The following is a 16,903-nucleotide window of genomic DNA, read 5'->3' on the forward strand; positions in this document are numbered from 1 at the left end:
AAGAGCATTGCCTGTTCTTCCAAAGGTCCCGAGTTCAATTCCCAGCAACCACATGGTGGCTCACAACCATCTGTAAAGAGGTCTGGCGCCCTCTTCTGGCCTTCAGGCATACAGACAGAATATTGTATACATAATAAATAAATAAATATATTTAAAAAAAATTTTGTAAACCTTAGGTGATGGTTGGTGAGTTCCTTAAGGGACGTGTGTGAAATGGTTACTCTTCATCCCACACATACCCTGGTTCCAGAGGATGCTCTTTCAAGCCTACGCCACATCATTACTTTGGCCATTTAATCTGCTCTTTCCACTTTGGTCTTGAGATCATTGCTTTCCAAAAACCCAAATTCAAAATTAAAAAAGAAAAATAAGGATTATGATCTGCTGCAGTATAAAATGATACTCTTAGGGGCAGGGCCTGCAGTTTAGTGCTAGAGCACCTAATGCCCAGAGTTCTATACTTAGTATTGCACTGCCCCCTCCCAAGGAAAACACCCTTACAGAAACCAAAATCCCATCTGTTATCACCACAAATCACTAAAACCTTATGTATTTTGCTTGGACTCTTGATTTTGGCATAGGAAGATGTAACCTGGGGTATTATTCACTGAAGGAGATGAATGGCTGGCAGTGGTGGTGCAGGCTTTTAATCCCAACACTTAGGAGGCAGAGGTAGGCAGATCTCTGTGGGTTCGAGGCCAGCCTGGTCTACATAGCAAGTTCCAGGACAGTAGGACTGTCTCATAGAGAAACCCTGTCTCGGGGGTGGGCAGGGATAGGGGGAAAAGGAGATGAATGTAGAGGTACTTAGGCTGGTATGACCGAAGGGGAGGAGGAGGGGCTCTGTATGTGGCAGACAGTGTCTTCTCAGTCTTCTAGAAGCTTGTGAACCTTATTAATTTCTGTGTGTTCTCGGTCTCTAGGTGGATGAGTATCATTCTGTGCATCAAAAGCTCAGTGCCGACATGGCTGATAACTCTAATCTCATCCGAAGTTTGCTGGTCAGAGCTGAGGATGCGCGTCTGATGAGGGATATGTGAGTATTTGCCATAGCTGGGGTAAGCGCATAGTCAAACAAGTGAGCAGTATGGAGTAGGAACTCTCAGATGCTGCTCGGTGGAGTCTAAATTGATTCCATTAGCATTGATTGAATTGGCTAAAACTGTACTCTGTGACCCAGCAATCTTGCTTTTAGGGTAAGGCTTAGAGAAACTTGTGCTCATCTATAGTTAGCATATTTATACAATATTCATAAAGACAATATTTATAAAAAAAATCTTGTATTTGTCTGCTTCCCATTGGTATAACAAAATGCCTAAGACTGAATAACATATAAGAAAAGCTGTTTATTTAGTTTTTGGAGGCTCGAAGTCCCAATCATGCTGCCCTGGTTCTGGTGAGGGCCTTCCTGACTGTATTGCCCAGTGGTGGACGGCATCATAGCAGGAGTGCATGCAAGAGCAGGAAGCTGTATGCAGCACTGGAAACCAGACAGACTCATCTTTTTCTTTTATAGCTGTTCTCTTGTGAAAACTAACCAGAACCCAGTGAGATCTTCTTAATCCTTTTCAAAGGCTGATGATCTCGTACATCTCGTGCTATACTGTTTAAAAGGTCCTACTACCTCTTAATATTAACACCTTTGAAGGGCACACTTAAACCATATCAAAATCATAGCAAATCCCCAAATCCAAAATAACATCAACAGTATATGGGATGTTATGAGATTCATAAGTAGAGCAATGAGTTGAACCGCACGAAGAGCTGAGAATGAAAGCCCAGAGCAGACTGGCTTAGTAACCTGGGTCAGACTGGGGGTTTTGTTTTCTTTCCCAGATAGGGTTTCTTTGTAGTTTTGGAGCCTGTCCTGGAGACTAGCTCTTGACTTCAGGGAGTCTAATAACAGGCAATTCATCATCAGCATATTTAATTTGGGAAAAAGGTTTCTGGGCAACAATCGGTCCAGTTCCAGGTGCACAATAAAGCTTCCAGTGTGACATTAGAGACTCTTACACAGGGTGGGGGCTGTAGCTAAAAGGTCTAGAATCCAGTTTGCTCTCTGGATAGCGTAGCGGTCAGCAGGCTATATAAAGTACTTGCCCCTAAGGATGGGCTACAGTCCAGGGAGGGAAGAGTCTGGGATGATCAGTCTGAGGAATTTGGGTAAGCTGTGTCTTTTCCGAGAGCAAAGGGTCACCAGGTCACTAACAGACTCCACTGTCAGCTTTCTGGACGGAATGCAGGCATTTGGTTTCTGTCCCTGCATTGAGGAGACACTGCTTTGTGATTGACATTCCTGATTCTCTTAGTGCTTCTGAGAGTACAGGGTCCTCTGTGGCCCCAGTGATGCACAGCTCCCGATGTTGCCCTCTCCCCAGCCCCTGGCAGACACCCGTCTACTTGATGCTATCATTTTTGGCAGTTTTATTGATTCCTCATAGAAGTAGCATTGTGTAGTATTTGTCGCTTTGGGACCGGCTTTTTTCACTTAGCATAGACCCTCAAAGGTCAACCGTGTTGCACATTACAGTTTCCTTCTTTCTGGAGGCCTCCTAAGATGTTTCTCCAGTTTCCTGTGGGTTTTCTCACTCGTGTGTTGTTCTGTGAGCAGCGCTGCAGTGCACATGGGGCGCTAGCCTTTTAAAGACCCCCATCTCAGATCTTCTGGACAGCACCCCGAAGCAGGCTGCTGGATCATATAGTACTTCTGGTTTTAGTGTGGTTTTGTGAAGCTAGCCTCATACCTAGTCATCCTGCCTTGGACCTCCTGTGCAGGGGTTGGGGGGGTCGGAGGCTGCAGGGCAGTGGGGTGAGGCGGAGAGGCTACAGGCCCTAATGCTTAGTCCTCCTCATCACTTGTGCTTGTTTGCTCTTTGCAACTTCAGTGATTTATTAATTTCGGAAGTGACATTAAAATGGAGTTGTGTTAGCAGGAATACACAGTAGGATGGCTTTTTATTTGTTCTAGTCCTGTTTGTTTCTCGGGAGTTGCTCTGAGGCTTCTTCCTTCATTTGGGTATCAACCACTTCAAGGGTTTTGTTTTTGTCTTGTCTCAAAAACTGTTCTAGTGCTGGGCAGTGTACCAGGCAGTGGTGGTGCACGCCTTTAATACCAGTACTTGGAAGGCAGAGGCAGGCAGATCTCTGAGTTCAAGGCCTGCCTGGTCTACAGAGTGAGTTTCATCAGAGACAGGGCTGCTACAGAGAAACCCTGTCTCAAGAAGCCAAAAACCAAAACAACAACAACAACAAAAAACTGTCTTGCAATCATTTTTTCCATGTGAAGTTTGAGCCTATGTATTATCTATTCTTTGCTTTATGAACAGTAGCTTTGTTTTATATTGCATTTTTTGTAATTATAGTTTTCTGTATTAATGAACACTTGATTTTATAAAATGCTACTTAAGAATTTCCAGATGTGGCCGAGTGTGGTAGTGCACACCTTTAATCCAGAAGGCAGAAACAGGTGGGCTGAGTTTGAAGCCAACTTGGTCTACAAAGCGAGTTCCAGGACAGCCAGGAAACCCTGTCTTGGAAAACAAAATCAAACAAACAAAAGAATTTCCAGATGTGTCCTGTAAATGAGAGTTTTGCTTTCGATAGTCAAGTACTTCTGAGTCTCCAGCTTGTGCTGTTGTTTCTCTGATATTGGTAACTTTAGCATTGGGTTTCACACAGGTGAGGCTCCTTCCTGGAGGACTGAACTCAAATTAGCTAGGCTTGGTAGCAGGGACCCTTATCCACTGAGTCATTTCACTAGCTCATGGTTTTTTAAACTTTATAAAATATGAATCTGGGTCTGTTCTCTGGAAATATTTTAATAGGCCTCTTTATCTAATAAATTACTAATTTGAAACTTAAAGCCGGCTACTGCCTTGCTGACCCCAGGGAGGTAAGCTTCTAAATCTAAACCATGGACCAATTGCTCAGAAACCTCACTTGTTTTCTATCTATCTGCAAGAAAAAGGATATTTTTGTTTTGTTTTGTTTTGTTTTTCGAGACAGGGTTTCTCTGTGGCTTTGGAGCCTGTCCTGGAACTAGCCTTTGTAGACCAGGCTGGTCTCGAACTCACAGAGATCTGCCTGCCTCTGCCTCCCGAGTGCTGGGATTAAAGGCGTGCGCCACCACCGCCCGGCATGAAAAAGGATATTTTGATGGAAACTTTGGATGTTGTCAAAGCAAACCTCCGTAATTAGTCTATATTGATGAAAATACAACTAAAAACGTGTTTTCTCCTTTCTTCCTGTTCTTCTGAGACAGCATCTCACTAGTGGCCCAGGCTGGCTTTGGATTTATAATCCTCGTGCCTCAACCTGCCAAGTGCTGGGATTAACAGATGTGTGTCATCGTACCTGGCTGTTTTCTTTCTTAACGTGACTAAAAACTGTTAAATCATAATACTAGGCTTCTACTGATTTCCACAGGAAGACAATGAAGAATCGTTATATGGAACTCTATGACCTTAATAAGGATCTGCTGAACGGATATAAGATTCGATGTAACAACCACACGGAGCTGCTAGGAAACCTGAAGGCCGTGAACCAAGCAATCCAGAGAGCAGGCCGTCTTCGTGGTGAGTCTTTCCTGGCACTGGGATTTGTCTGTGATGTTTTGAAAGATGACAATTATGGAAGATTGTGGCTCACAGTGGGTCCTAAAGCAGCCTGCCTTCAACACCCCAGAGCTGGCTGCACCTGGGTTTCTCTCACTCAGACCAAAGGCTTTAGTTTCCTCCAGACAGATTAAAAAAAAAAGTCTTATGAAGCACTGTGGTGCATACCTTTAATCCCAATACTCGGAAGGTAGAAGCAGGCAGATTTCTTGTTTTTTTTTTTTTTTTTTTTTTTTTCGAGACAGGGTTTTAGGCAGATTTCTTGTAAGTTTGAGGCCATCTGGTCTTAAAGTGAGTTCCAGGGCAGCCAGAGCTACTCTGTCTCAAAAAAGAAAACGAAACTCAAAAGAAATAAAGCCCAGAGCTCCTTTTCTAAGATCTTGCAGTAGCTGCTAAAGTGGTGGCTCTCAACATGTGGGTGGCAACCCATATGATCCTTCACAGGGGCTGCATATAGATGTTTACATTACGATTCATAACTAGCAAAATTACAGTTATGAAATAGCAAGGAAATAATTTTATAGTTGAGGGTGACCAAAACATGAGGACCTGTATTAAAGGGTTGCAGCATTAGGAAGGTTGAGAACCACTGTTGTCAAGGAAAACTTAATGTTTATTGACGGGAGCATGCAGCCTAGTCTTGGATCAGCATAAGACTACCTATCCAGTGGGTTTCTTGGGCAAGGCACCGTGGAAACGGACTCTCACCTGGCAAGGATCGTAGTTCACAGGACATGTAGGGATTGCAAAGTTCATGTAGCTTGCAGGTTCTTTTCTCTCTCATATTGGTGATTTTTGGGCGGTTTTTAGTTTTACTTGGAATAGCTGTAATTTTCCCTGGATATTCTGTGCTTTCTCGAATATTTTCTCCTAATATTCAATAGGGAGCTAGGGCTTCCCAAATCTCTTATCTGAAATTACGAACTACAACTCCTAATCCTGGGAGCTTTGTACATATGAAAAAACAGCATTTGGAACATTAGCCATGTCTCACAGTTCTGGAAAGAAGAGTAGGGCATGCACACACAGAATAAGGAAAAGGCCTCAGGAATACACATAGTATCAACTGTTGAGAGTAAGTTCCATGGACACCAAACACATAGAATCAATGATAGGACCTAGTATGATCCAGTGGGGAAAATGCAATGTGAAATATGGGATGGAGAGACCCGTCTTTACCCTACACAGGAGCTTATATTAGTGGAAGAAGTATGGTATAGTGAGATCAGAAAAGAGTGCCTTATCAAAGTCTGCCTTTTACAGAGAGGTTGAGACATGGGACCCTCTTGTGGAAAAGGGAACTGTATAAAAGTATATCTTTAAGACACAAAAGAATTGTTTGGATTTCAATATTATTGTTTTTAAACCATTGTACCCACGTCTGTTACTTTTTAACTTTGTAACCCCAAGTCGCCGCCAGCTGACATAAGAGCAGGACTTGTCTGGATGGATATTTAATTAGACCTGCAAAACTGCTGAATTCTACATCTAGAATAAGGTTATGTAGGGGGTGGGAAAGTGTGTTTAGGGAAGCATAAAGGAAATCAGTGGGGGCAATAATAATAATTATGGTATATTTCTTAAAATATGATGTATTTCTTAAGCCAAAAAAGGAGCCAATAATAAAGCTGTTAATGTAACCTTGGTTAAAAAAAAAAGCAAAAAACTCTGTTTAAGTATAAAGACAGCTTGATCTGATATTCAGGGCCACTTGAGTGCAATCCACTGGTGGTTAGAATTTTTCCTTGTGCTGATACCTTTTCCCTGCCTCAGGACCTGAACACGAGCCAAGGCGGAACCCCAGCAGTTTATAATCCAAGGAAGTAAATAGTCTTCAATTAGAAAAGAAAAGAAAAAGACTGAACACTAACTAGCCAAGTGTCCATTTTGGAAGTATGGAGAACAGGAAGCAGTAACCAGCCCGAGAGCTGCTGTTCTGACAGCGCTCCGGCCTCTCGAGTGGTCTTCACTGGGAGTGTGAGCACTGATTCAGCTATACACACCTGCTTGGATTCTGGCTTGAGATGCTCTCCAAGTTTGTTTTGTAATAAACGCAGTCTTTTCTAGGTTAACACATTAGTAAAATTTATGTAACTCAAGCAATTCTTTTCTACCCTGGTTTTATGCTGTCTTCAAACTGGCTTTTCATTTCATTTCTTTTCTTTTCTCTTTTGTTTGGTTGATACAGGATCTCACTTTGTAGCTCAGGCTGTCCTGGAACTTGCTCTGTAGACCAGGCTGGCCTCAAACTCAGAGATCTGCCTGCCTCTGCCTCCCAAGTACTAGGAGTAAAGGTGTGGGCCACTATGCCTGGCTTGGCTTTTAACTTCCCTCTTGATGTTTTTTCTTACACAGTTGGAAAGCCGAAGAACCAGGTGATCAGTGCTTGTAGGGATGCGATTCGAAGCAACAACATCAACACACTCTTTAGAATCATGCGGGTGGGGACTGCTCCTTCATAGGAGAGCAAGACCAAAGAAGGAAGCTCCTGAAAACGGTTTATGTCTAGAAATCCAGGCTGGTTTGCTCCCAGTCACATCCTGGTGAGTCCAGGTTGCTAAGAATGAAAGCCACTATAACGTATATAACTAAACACAGGTGTTTATCTGAAAGTCAGTCTCCTTTCATTTGACATCTATAATACTTTGCTGATTTGTATGAAATAGTGTGGCTACCTTAAAACATCAGGGTGTCAGAGTTTAGCTTGTTCTTTTATATAAACTTTTATCTCCTTTCTCCTTGAAATTGTAATTGAATTTTAAAATTTGAAATGGAGTATTCACTTTTTCATTAAAAATAAAAGATACTGGTCTTTGTTGATTATAAATTACTACCATAACAGAAATGCACAAAACATCTTTATTTTGTGGGGAAAAACAAAAATACAGACATTCAAAATTTTTAATCATTCAAAGATGTGTGTAAACAAATTTATATTAAGGAAAACAAGTTTGAAGGCAGTCTGTCGGCAGATCTCCAAATGCATCACTGGCTGCTGTGTTCATTCTAAGGACCTGAAAGAGACTTGCTTAAGGAGCACTCAAGTAACTGTTTCATTCTTGTATGCAGTGGTGGCCTTAAGTCACTCCGTCAGAGCCCTGCCTGCAAGGCTGCCTAGAACCTTGTCTTTGTCTCTTCCCACTAGAAGGGGCAGAGAGCGCAGAGAGGAACCATGCTTCCTAACGCAGTGCAGGGCAGCCATGCTGGCACACTCAAAGCAACAAGGCATTGTCGCAGGGTGAGATTTCAACTGACCTTTGTATTTTTCCACAATTTTAATTTTGTTTTAATTTCTCAACAATGAACATGCATATTTTATACAATCTGAAAAGAAGGAAGCTGTTATCTTTGGGGGAGACCCGCCTTGGGGAAAAGGAGCGCAAGAACTGGAAGGTCAGAGCTGGACACGGTGCTATACTTCTGTAATCTTAGCAGATGGGGAGCTTCTCAAAACACCAACAAATAAGAAAACAAAGTAAAAAGGAGTTAGAGGCTCACTACTAAGGACAAAAAGAAACATGTCATTCATTGGTCACACAGAAGTAGCATAGCTTTTACCAAGAAGAGGTATTAAGAATCCACATTGACTCTTGCCCCATGCCCAAAGCAGCAGTCAGTCAGGATCAGGAATGAAGCAGAGTCAGAGCTGAGGCAGGTTCATTATGCAGACCCAACAGTGTACCTGGACAGACAAGCGGAAGCTTTCAGGCTCCCGACCTGTGCACCATGTTAAAAATACTCTTATGTTCAGTAGCCTTAGCTTACGGAATAGAACGCCTTTATTTTAAACTGTAATTTTTATAACTGACTTATAACAACACTTTATACTGTATAACTGTACAAAAATATTTCCTCCAAGTTATTTTCAATTTTTTAAAAAACTTTCTGAAATTTTTATTAAAAACTAAGACACACACACTGGCTCAGGCTCACACACTTACGATTGCCATCTTCATCACTGCCTTCCCCTGTGTTCTGTTCTACTGTGATCTTGAGAGGGCAGTAACATGCACAGAAATGCCAGCCCCCATAGCCACCCTTCCTCTGGAGTACCTTGGGAAGGACTTCCCTGCAGCCACATGGGAGTTAACACCTCAGCAGTGCACTCTGAGCAGGTAGTATGTAATGAACACACAAACGGCCTGCATCCGCCATTCTGTGCACAGCTGCATGCGTGTACTCATGCAGCAGCAGACAGGTGGCCTGTTGTCATCATGACCATGAGTGATCTGGCTACAGGAATCCTTCAGCTCCACTGTAAACTTATGGGCTCGCTGTCATATGCCATTTATCTCAGTGAAACATCAATGATGTGGCACATGACGGATGACAAATAGCAACTGTCATCAGAACAGAAAGCAATCTGCAGGTTCTGTTGTTCTTGCAGGCCAGGAGGCTCAGCAGAGACAGAAAGACCCTCCAGGGTTCTTTCAGTCCGGGCATTTCAGCCCAGTCTTGTAAAGGTCCTGCTGTGGCAGACCATAGCAGAAGGGGATAAAGGAGACACAAGTCTCCAGAACTGGAGAAGCTGGGTGGTGCTAACAGATATATGCTTTGGCTCATAGGATGCTTTCTTTAGCACTTTCCCTGGGTCTTCTTGGAGTTAATCCACAAACAAAGTGTTAGCTAAGTTCAACTCATGAGGTCACATCAGAAACCAAGGGAGCTGGATGCAGTAGCTTACTGCTGTAATCCTGCCACGGAGGAGCCTGAGGCAGGAGGGCCTTGAGTTAAAGGTCAGCCTGGCCTGCAATGTCTCAGAAAAATCAAACAAAACAAGGTAGAAGAAAGCAAGAATGACTGGAGGTATAGCAAGTCTGGATTGGAGTCCCAGTACCCCAAACAGGGAGGAGGGGGTGCCTTCCTTTAGTCTATAGCGATTCAGAAAGCGCAGGCTTCAAAATTAACCATTAGCAACAAAGTATGTGTAGTCCTACCTGAGCGGTACTCTGGTTGATGACGCTGGAGTCCAAAGCAGTGTACATGGAGAATGCCCATCACTGGCCGGCATGGGAAGACAGCCCTCAAACTCGCACTGGATAGTCTTTCTTTCTTGTTGAAACAGGGCCTCAAACTCACAGAGATCTGCCTGCCTCTGCCTCCCGAGTGCCGGGATAAAGCTCTCCCCGAACTTTCTTTGATTTTGAGACAAGGTCTACTATTGCTCAGGTTGGCCTTGAGCTCACTGTGTAGCCGAGGGAAGAACTCTTGATCTTGCCTCTACCTCCTAAGAGCTGGGATTAAAGTTTTATGCCTCAAGTTAGGTCTGGATATTCTTATCATTATTTAACAGTTACTTTTTTATGCTTAATTCAGAACACCTAAGACTTGTAAGTATCCATTAGGCTATGATGTTAAGTGTGTTTTACTTAATGGAACAAAGCAAACAAACTGAGCCCATCAATGTTAACAGACAGACGGTACTTGGGTGGAGTCTGAAGACACGAAAGAGAAGTGATGAGAAATTTAAAGGCCCAGTGCTTTTCCTATTAGTAAAGTCCACACTGAAACCTGCAAGGACAGACAGAAATCAAGACAACAACAAATGGACCCGGGGTGGGGTGGGGACATGTTCAGCCATCATGTGTGTGCCACAGTGAGAAGAGCTGTGTCACAGCCTCATGGAGCAGAGCAGGGAAAAAGAGTGGAGGCAGAGTGAGGCTTCCTGTGACTCTGACTTGGCTTTCTGGTGCTAGTCTTTAAAAGAAGGAAAAGGCAACAAAATTTACACCCGACCCGCCAGCATTAAGGAACCCGGTCACTGGGAGGCTAGACTCACAGAAGCCACAGCTCTAGGTTTGGAAGGCAGTGGATGAGTGGTTCTTAACTGTCCTAACGCTGCAAACCCTTAAAACAGTTCCTCTCATTGTGGTGACCCCCAGCCATAAAATTATTTCGTTGCTACTTCATAACTGTAGTTTTGCTACTGGAATGAATCATATAAATATCTGATATGCAGCATATCTGATATCTGACCTCTGTGAAAGAGCCAAGACCCCCAGGTTGAGAACCACTGTGGTAGACACCTGTGAGTAAATACAGAGGGTAGTAAGCAGCCTGTCCTCGTTCTCGGCCACATAATTCCCAGGGCCAAGGCAGTTTTCAGTCAGACCTTCCCCAATGAAGCAACACTACCCACGTGAGTAAACAGTCCTGAGAGCCAGGGTGGAACTCGGGCCACAGTGGGGAGCAGTGCAATGACTCAAACTGTCACAGCTCTCAGACTTAGCATGAACCGGATTCATATGCTTCTACAACCACACAGAAGAAGTGAAAAAGGAAAATCACTGGGAAGACTGTTGAACCTTGAGGACTTTGTGCTAAGTGAAGCAAGCCAATTATGAAGGGATAAATACTTTATGATTCACTTAGGAGGCAAACAGTCAAGAGAGCAGAGGCAGTAGCGAGTGAGGCTGACTATTCACAAGGCACGGAATTTCACTTTGGATACGACGGCAGTGATGGATGCTCTGGAGCACTGCCAGTGTGCTCAGTTCCACCGACCTGGACATGCAAGAACTGGTGTGAGTGGTGGCTCATGCCTATGATACCAGAACTTGGAGGCTGAGGTGGAAGGGTCAGTAGTTCAGAGCTAGCCTGGGCTACATAGTAAAACCTTGTCAAAAACAAAACCCTCAAACCAAAAAATAAAAGTTATCCTGCTACATTTTATGTTACATATATTTTACCACAATAAATAAAAAGTCACCAAAGTTAGAAGTTGCTGAGGCAGTCACTATAGAACCAAAAGAACTGAGTGTGTGCGTGTGTGTGTGTGTGTGTGTGTGTGTGTGTGTGTGTGTGTGTGAGATGGGGGTTAAAAAAACCAAGAGATAAGTACATAGCTGGAGGCTGATGTCTAGGTTGAGTTCCATAAAAGGATGGACCAAGATTTGTTTTGTTTTGGGACAGGGTCTCACTGTATAGACCACACTGACCTTGGAACTGGAGGCCCCTCCTTCCTCTGCCTCCTAAGGTTGGTGTTACAGTTTGCATGCACAGCACAGCCAGTAAGGACAGCCCCTTAGGAGGACGCCCTCAGCCTGCATGCTTCCCTTCACTCCACGAGGACTCCAGGTTTCCCAGCATGATGAAGTGATGCTGGTTGGCTTTGCCCACCCGTTACTCATAATAGACAAAGGCGAAGTCCCAGAAACCACTTCTGTTTGGGAAGGTTTTCTTTTGCTCTAGGCTTCGGTGGTTAATGTGCTTCACAAATTTCAGAGTTTCTCTGTCTCTGTAGACCAATGCCAAAGAATTGTTTTCTGGATTCACTATGAGCAGCTGCAACGGGAAACACGAGATGTTAGAACGCAGAGCTCATTCTCAGCCCTGCAGCCATTCACGCTCATTTTCCACGGCGAGTATTTAAGCGGGGGGTGCGGGAGTCTTTCAAAGATCCTTCATTAGGAGATGAGCTTTTCTCCGTCAAGACATTTTCCAACAGGCTCTGACTCACTAACAACACTTAGAAAAGAGGAAAATTTGGCCTAATGCGTTTGTTCCCAACTGCCTAGAAAGATTAGTGGGCAGAAGCCTCTTAACCCACAGGTTCTCAGTAAGGTGGAACAATGCTTGGTGATTTTTCTTCCAAAGCCGAGTATGTCCTTGTAAAATTAGAGCCACTGCAAGGCAGGCCAGCATGAATTTATCAGCTAAGAGCACTCACTGAGGTTTCTTGCCAGGCATGGTAGCTCACACCTGCAATCTTAGCACTTGCTAGGTGGAGGCAGGTATGGAAAGTATGAGGCCAGCCTGGGTGAGATAGTAAGTTCTAGGCTGGCCTGGGCCATATAGTGAGACCTTGCGTCAAAAAAGCCAAAATCAAACCATCAGGTAAATAATTTACCAGGTGTTTTAAGAAAAGAACTTTTTCAAGCTAGGAAAGGGAACTAGCTATGAGAAGGGAGACTCTTACCTCTTCATCTTCACCCTTGGCAATGTAGGAAGTAAAGCCGCCATATTCTGGCTCCCAGCCTGACAAGGGAAAGACAAACAGCACTGAGCTCACCCTGGACAGCAAGGGCTCCGGGACGTCTGTATTGGCATTTAGCATCTGCTGCTGTGGATTCCCTTTCCTTTAAACGCCTCATTTCCCAGACAGCTGAACTTGGAACACAGGCTTACTTACTAACATTGAATGAGAAAATTAAAGGAATTAAATGTTAGATACGCTGATAAGGGCAATTATACTGGAAAAAAAAAATAGACCCTGCTGTTGTGGTGGAGAGCTAGGGAAATAATTAGGTATGGTCTACCTTTCCATCCCCAGACAAGAGTCTGATTTGGGGACACAAACTCATGATCCCCGGCATCCTCTAGAACTGTGCAAGTGTGCCCACAGGAAAGTGCTTATGGTTGGGTCAGCTGGAGGGAGGCCCCCTGGAAGCCTGCCTGGACTAGGAGACAATTTATTGCCTTGCCCCTTCCTACCTTCACAGCCACAGTAGAGAAACAGGTCCAGCGCAAATTCAGTCTTGCTGTTGTCGTGAACTAACGTGTAGTGACCAGTCGTCCAATGCCTCAGCTCCCCCTGGCACATGGGAACACCCGACTCTAAGAAAACACAAGACAACGCCCAGCACATTATTTACAACTTTAACACACATGCTTGACTGCAGGGAATACTGATTAGGGATGACAGAACAGCATGTGGAAAGCATTCCCATAGCCCTTCAGCTGCAGGCCGCCGTAAAGTCTCGTGATAGTAGGCAGTAATCAGGTCTCACTGGGTTTCACTCTCTCTCCTCTCTGGTCTCTAGTGTGGTCTCTCCACTCTCATCTGAAGCCTCCAGTAGCAGCTTGCAGGGGCTCCCCCTCTCCCCTACCTCCATTCCCTCAGGGCCTCACCTCTTAGGACCCAGTTTAGCTCTTTCCTGCCAAACCAGTCAGCTGTTGCTTTCGGCCTATTCCTTCACCAGCTGCAGATACCTAGAAACCCTTCCCATCAGCCCCTGCCCGTGGCCACACCCTTGCCACTACACACCTTGTCTTTGTCACAGTCTCTTCTTTCTCCCTGTCAAGCCCTGCAGCAGCCTGCTTGCAGAGGCCCTTCCTCTCACCCTGTCTCCATTCACTAGTGACTCCAACTCTTGGTACAGACCCAGGGGCCTTCTAGCCCTTTCATCCTGTCTCTCCAGACTTACTCTCTGTCCTACTGCATCCTACTTGAAAGATCCCCTCATCCCACCACACCTCCAACTCCCTGGGGACCCTGACTCTCACTGTGGAGAGCGCCCTAGCCCTTTCCCACAGCTCCTCTCGTCCTTTCATCCCAGCCCATCTCTAGTCCTCTCTGTGTGTTTATTTGGGACTGAATGGTTGTGGGACCAAGTGGGACAGAAACTTACATCTACAAACCATACTTTCATAAGATCCAGAGAGGGCAACAGAAATCAAGAAATAGAATACCCATCCAACAAATACAAGACCAGATATCAACACCTAGAATCACCTCATTAACTACAGATGCCAAGACACCAGCACAAAACATTAACATGGAGAGCCGAGACAAAGTGCCTGTACCGGAATCCCTGAACCCTGCTACAGTAGGCCCTGGGAGATACAGTGCAGCTGAAGCACAGGGCAAGGGCTTCAAGACAGCAGTTATAAATACGTCCAAAGACCTTAAAGAGGACTTAAAAATTTTTTTTTTTTTTTTTGGTTTTTCGAGACAGGGTTTCTCTGTGGCTTTGGAGCCTGTCCTGGATCTAGCTCTGTAGACCAGGCTGGTCTCGAACTCACAGAGATCCGCCTGCCTCTGCCTCCCGAGTGCTGGGATTAAAGGCGTGCGCCACCATCGCCCGGCCCCAGGACTTAAATATTTTAATGAAGTCTGAGAAAACAAAATCAATGGAGTAAAATAATGAAAACTGTTCAAGACATGAAAGTTAAAATAGAATCACCACAGAAAACCTGATCTTGGGCTGGAGAAGTGACTCAGCCGTGAAAAACTAGGCTCCCAACCAAAATACAAGAAAATTCAATGTGACAAACTGGAAATGGAAAATTTAGAAACTCAAACCAAACCCTCAGAGATAAAGCTCACCAATAGAGTACAAGAAATGGGAGACTCTCTCAGGCCCCCGAAACAAGGTAAAAGAAATGGATTCCTCAGTCAAAGAAAATGTTAAACTAAAGATCAAAACAAGCAAAAAAAAATCCAAGTACAAAACAACCAAAAGATCTGGGATATTATGAAAAGATCTTATCTAAAAATCTAAAATAATAAGAACAGAGGAAGGAGAAGAAACCCATGTCAAAGGTATAGAAAATGTTTACAACAAAATAGAAAAAAAATTCTTAAGAAGGAAATGCCTATAAAGGTATAAGAAACATAGAAAACTAAATAAACAGGACTGGAAAAATTTCACATCACACATAGTAATCAAAACACTAATTGTACAAAGAAAAACTATTAAGAACTTCAAGAGAAAAGATCAAGCAACACATAAGGGCAGCCCCATTAGAAGAACACCTGACTTGTCAATGGAGACTAAAAGCTAGAAGGGCCTGAATGGATGTTTTACAAACTCTTAGAGACTACAGGTGCCAATCCAGATTACTTTACCCAGCAAAGCTATCAATCACCATAAATGGATAAAATAAAATATTCCACAATAAAACTAAATTTAAGCAGTACCTGGCTACCACAGAAGGTACCAGAAGGAAAGCTTCAGTCTGAAGAGGTTAATCACATACAAGAAAACAAGGAATAAACAATCCCAGACCAGTCAATCAAAAAGAGGGGGGACCCACACCATGACAAATCAGTAACAGGAATCAATAAACACTGCTTATGGGTAACTCTTAATATCAATGGTCTCTATTACCCAATAAAAGACCCAGACTAACAAAATGGATGGGAAAACAGGATACACCCTTTTGCTGCATTCAAGAAACACAACACACCACCAAGGACAGACGTCACCTTAGGGCAAAGGGGTGGAAAAAGGTATTTTAAAAGCAAATAGACTAAAGAAGAAAGCAGGTATAGCCATTTAACATCTAATAAAAGAGACTTCAAACCAAAATTGATCAGAAAAGAGCAGGAAGGACACCAGAAACTCAAAGGAAAAATCCAAAAAGAGGATGCTTATTTATGCACCAAACACAAGGATACCCAAGTTCATAAAAAAATTATTACAGGTAAAATCATATATTGATCCTCATACAGTGATAGTGTGAGACTTCAATACCCCACCCACTATTACCAATAGACAGGTCATCCAGACAAAAATTAAATACAGAAATACTAGAGTTAAATAACATTATCAAATGGACCCAGCAGATATATACAGAATATTTCACCTAAACATAAAAGAATACACCTTCTTAGCAGCTCATGAAACTTCCTCCAAAATTGGCCATATACATGGAAACAAAGTAAATCTCAAGAGATATAAGAAAATTAAAATGCCCCCCTGCATCCCATCTGACCACTGTGAATTAAGGCTGAATATCAACAATAGAAAGGGACTGGAAAGATGGCTTAGTGATTAAGAGCACTGGCTGCTCTTCCAGAGCTCTTGAGTTCAATTTCCAGCAACCACATGGTGGCTCACAACCATCCATAGTGGGATCCGATGCCCTCTTCTGGCATAAAGTTGTAATGGCAATAGAGCACTCATACATAAAATAAATAATCTTAAAAAAACCCAAAAATATACTTAGACCTTGCTTTGTAGACCAGGCTGGCCTCTGCCTTCTGAGTGCTCAGAAGAAAGGCATGTGACACCACACTTGGCTGCCTAATTCTTTTTATGAGGCCATAATTACCCTGACACCCAAGCCACACAAAGACCCAACAAAGAGAATCCTTTCTGAACAGAGATGAAAAATTACCAATAAAATACTTGTAAACTAGATCCAAGAATACATAAAAAAGATTCTCTATCATGATCAAGTTGGTTTCATCCCAGAGATGCAGGGATGGTTCAACATATGTAAATTGATAAGTGTAATTTACCATATAGACAGACTGCAAGACAAAAACCACATGACCATCCCATCAGATGCAGAAAGCACCTTGGACAAACTCCCCTTTATGACAGCAGTTAGACAGATACATTAGGTGAAAGACCCTACAGACCTCCTCCTCAAAATCCGCAGCTAGCATGCTCCCGGGGGAATGTCCTGTTTGCTTAAAATAAAAGAAATTCTCCGGATCAGCAGCCAGCCTGCTCTCGTAAGAACATTCCATGTTAGCCGGGCGGTGGTGGTGCATGCCTGTAATCCCAGCACTCGGGAGGCAGAGGCAGGCGGATCTCTGTGAGTTCGAGGCCAGCCTG

The 16,903-nt window shown here is 43.6% G+C and overlaps 2 protein-coding genes across 3 annotated transcripts in view; one reads left to right on the forward strand and one right to left on the reverse strand.

Moving 5' to 3' along the window:
• The window catches only part of Bbs2 (Bardet-Biedl syndrome 2), a 29,891-nt gene extending 22,467 nt beyond the window's left edge, over positions 1–7,424 (forward strand). Inside the window, exons 15-17 of the mRNA XM_005345616.1 lie at positions 924–1,036; positions 4,426–4,574; positions 6,969–7,424. Of these exons, the coding sequence (XP_005345673.1) occupies positions 924–1,036; positions 4,426–4,574; positions 6,969–7,075 (369 nt within the window). The 3' untranslated portion in view covers positions 7,076–7,424. The remainder of the gene's footprint in view (positions 1–923; positions 1,037–4,425; positions 4,575–6,968) is intronic.
• A 428-nt stretch (positions 7,425–7,852) lies between these two features.
• Positions 7,853–16,903, reverse strand: part of Ogfod1 (2-oxoglutarate and iron dependent oxygenase domain containing 1) — a 53,792-nt gene continuing 44,741 nt past the window's right edge. For both annotated transcript variants that reach the window (XM_026778579.1, XM_005345617.2), the window contains exons 11-13: positions 13,047–13,169; positions 12,532–12,590; positions 7,853–11,897 (exon numbers count right to left, since the gene is read on the reverse strand). In XM_026778579.1, the coding sequence (XP_026634380.1) occupies positions 11,736–11,897; positions 12,532–12,590; positions 13,047–13,169 (344 nt within the window). In that variant the 3' untranslated portion in view covers positions 7,853–11,735. The remainder of the gene's footprint in view (positions 11,898–12,531; positions 12,591–13,046; positions 13,170–16,903) is intronic.

Source organism: Microtus ochrogaster, chromosome 4, assembly GCF_000317375.1.
Source record: "Microtus ochrogaster isolate Prairie Vole_2 chromosome 4, MicOch1.0, whole genome shotgun sequence".
NCBI lineage: Eukaryota > Metazoa > Chordata > Mammalia > Rodentia > Cricetidae > Microtus > Microtus ochrogaster.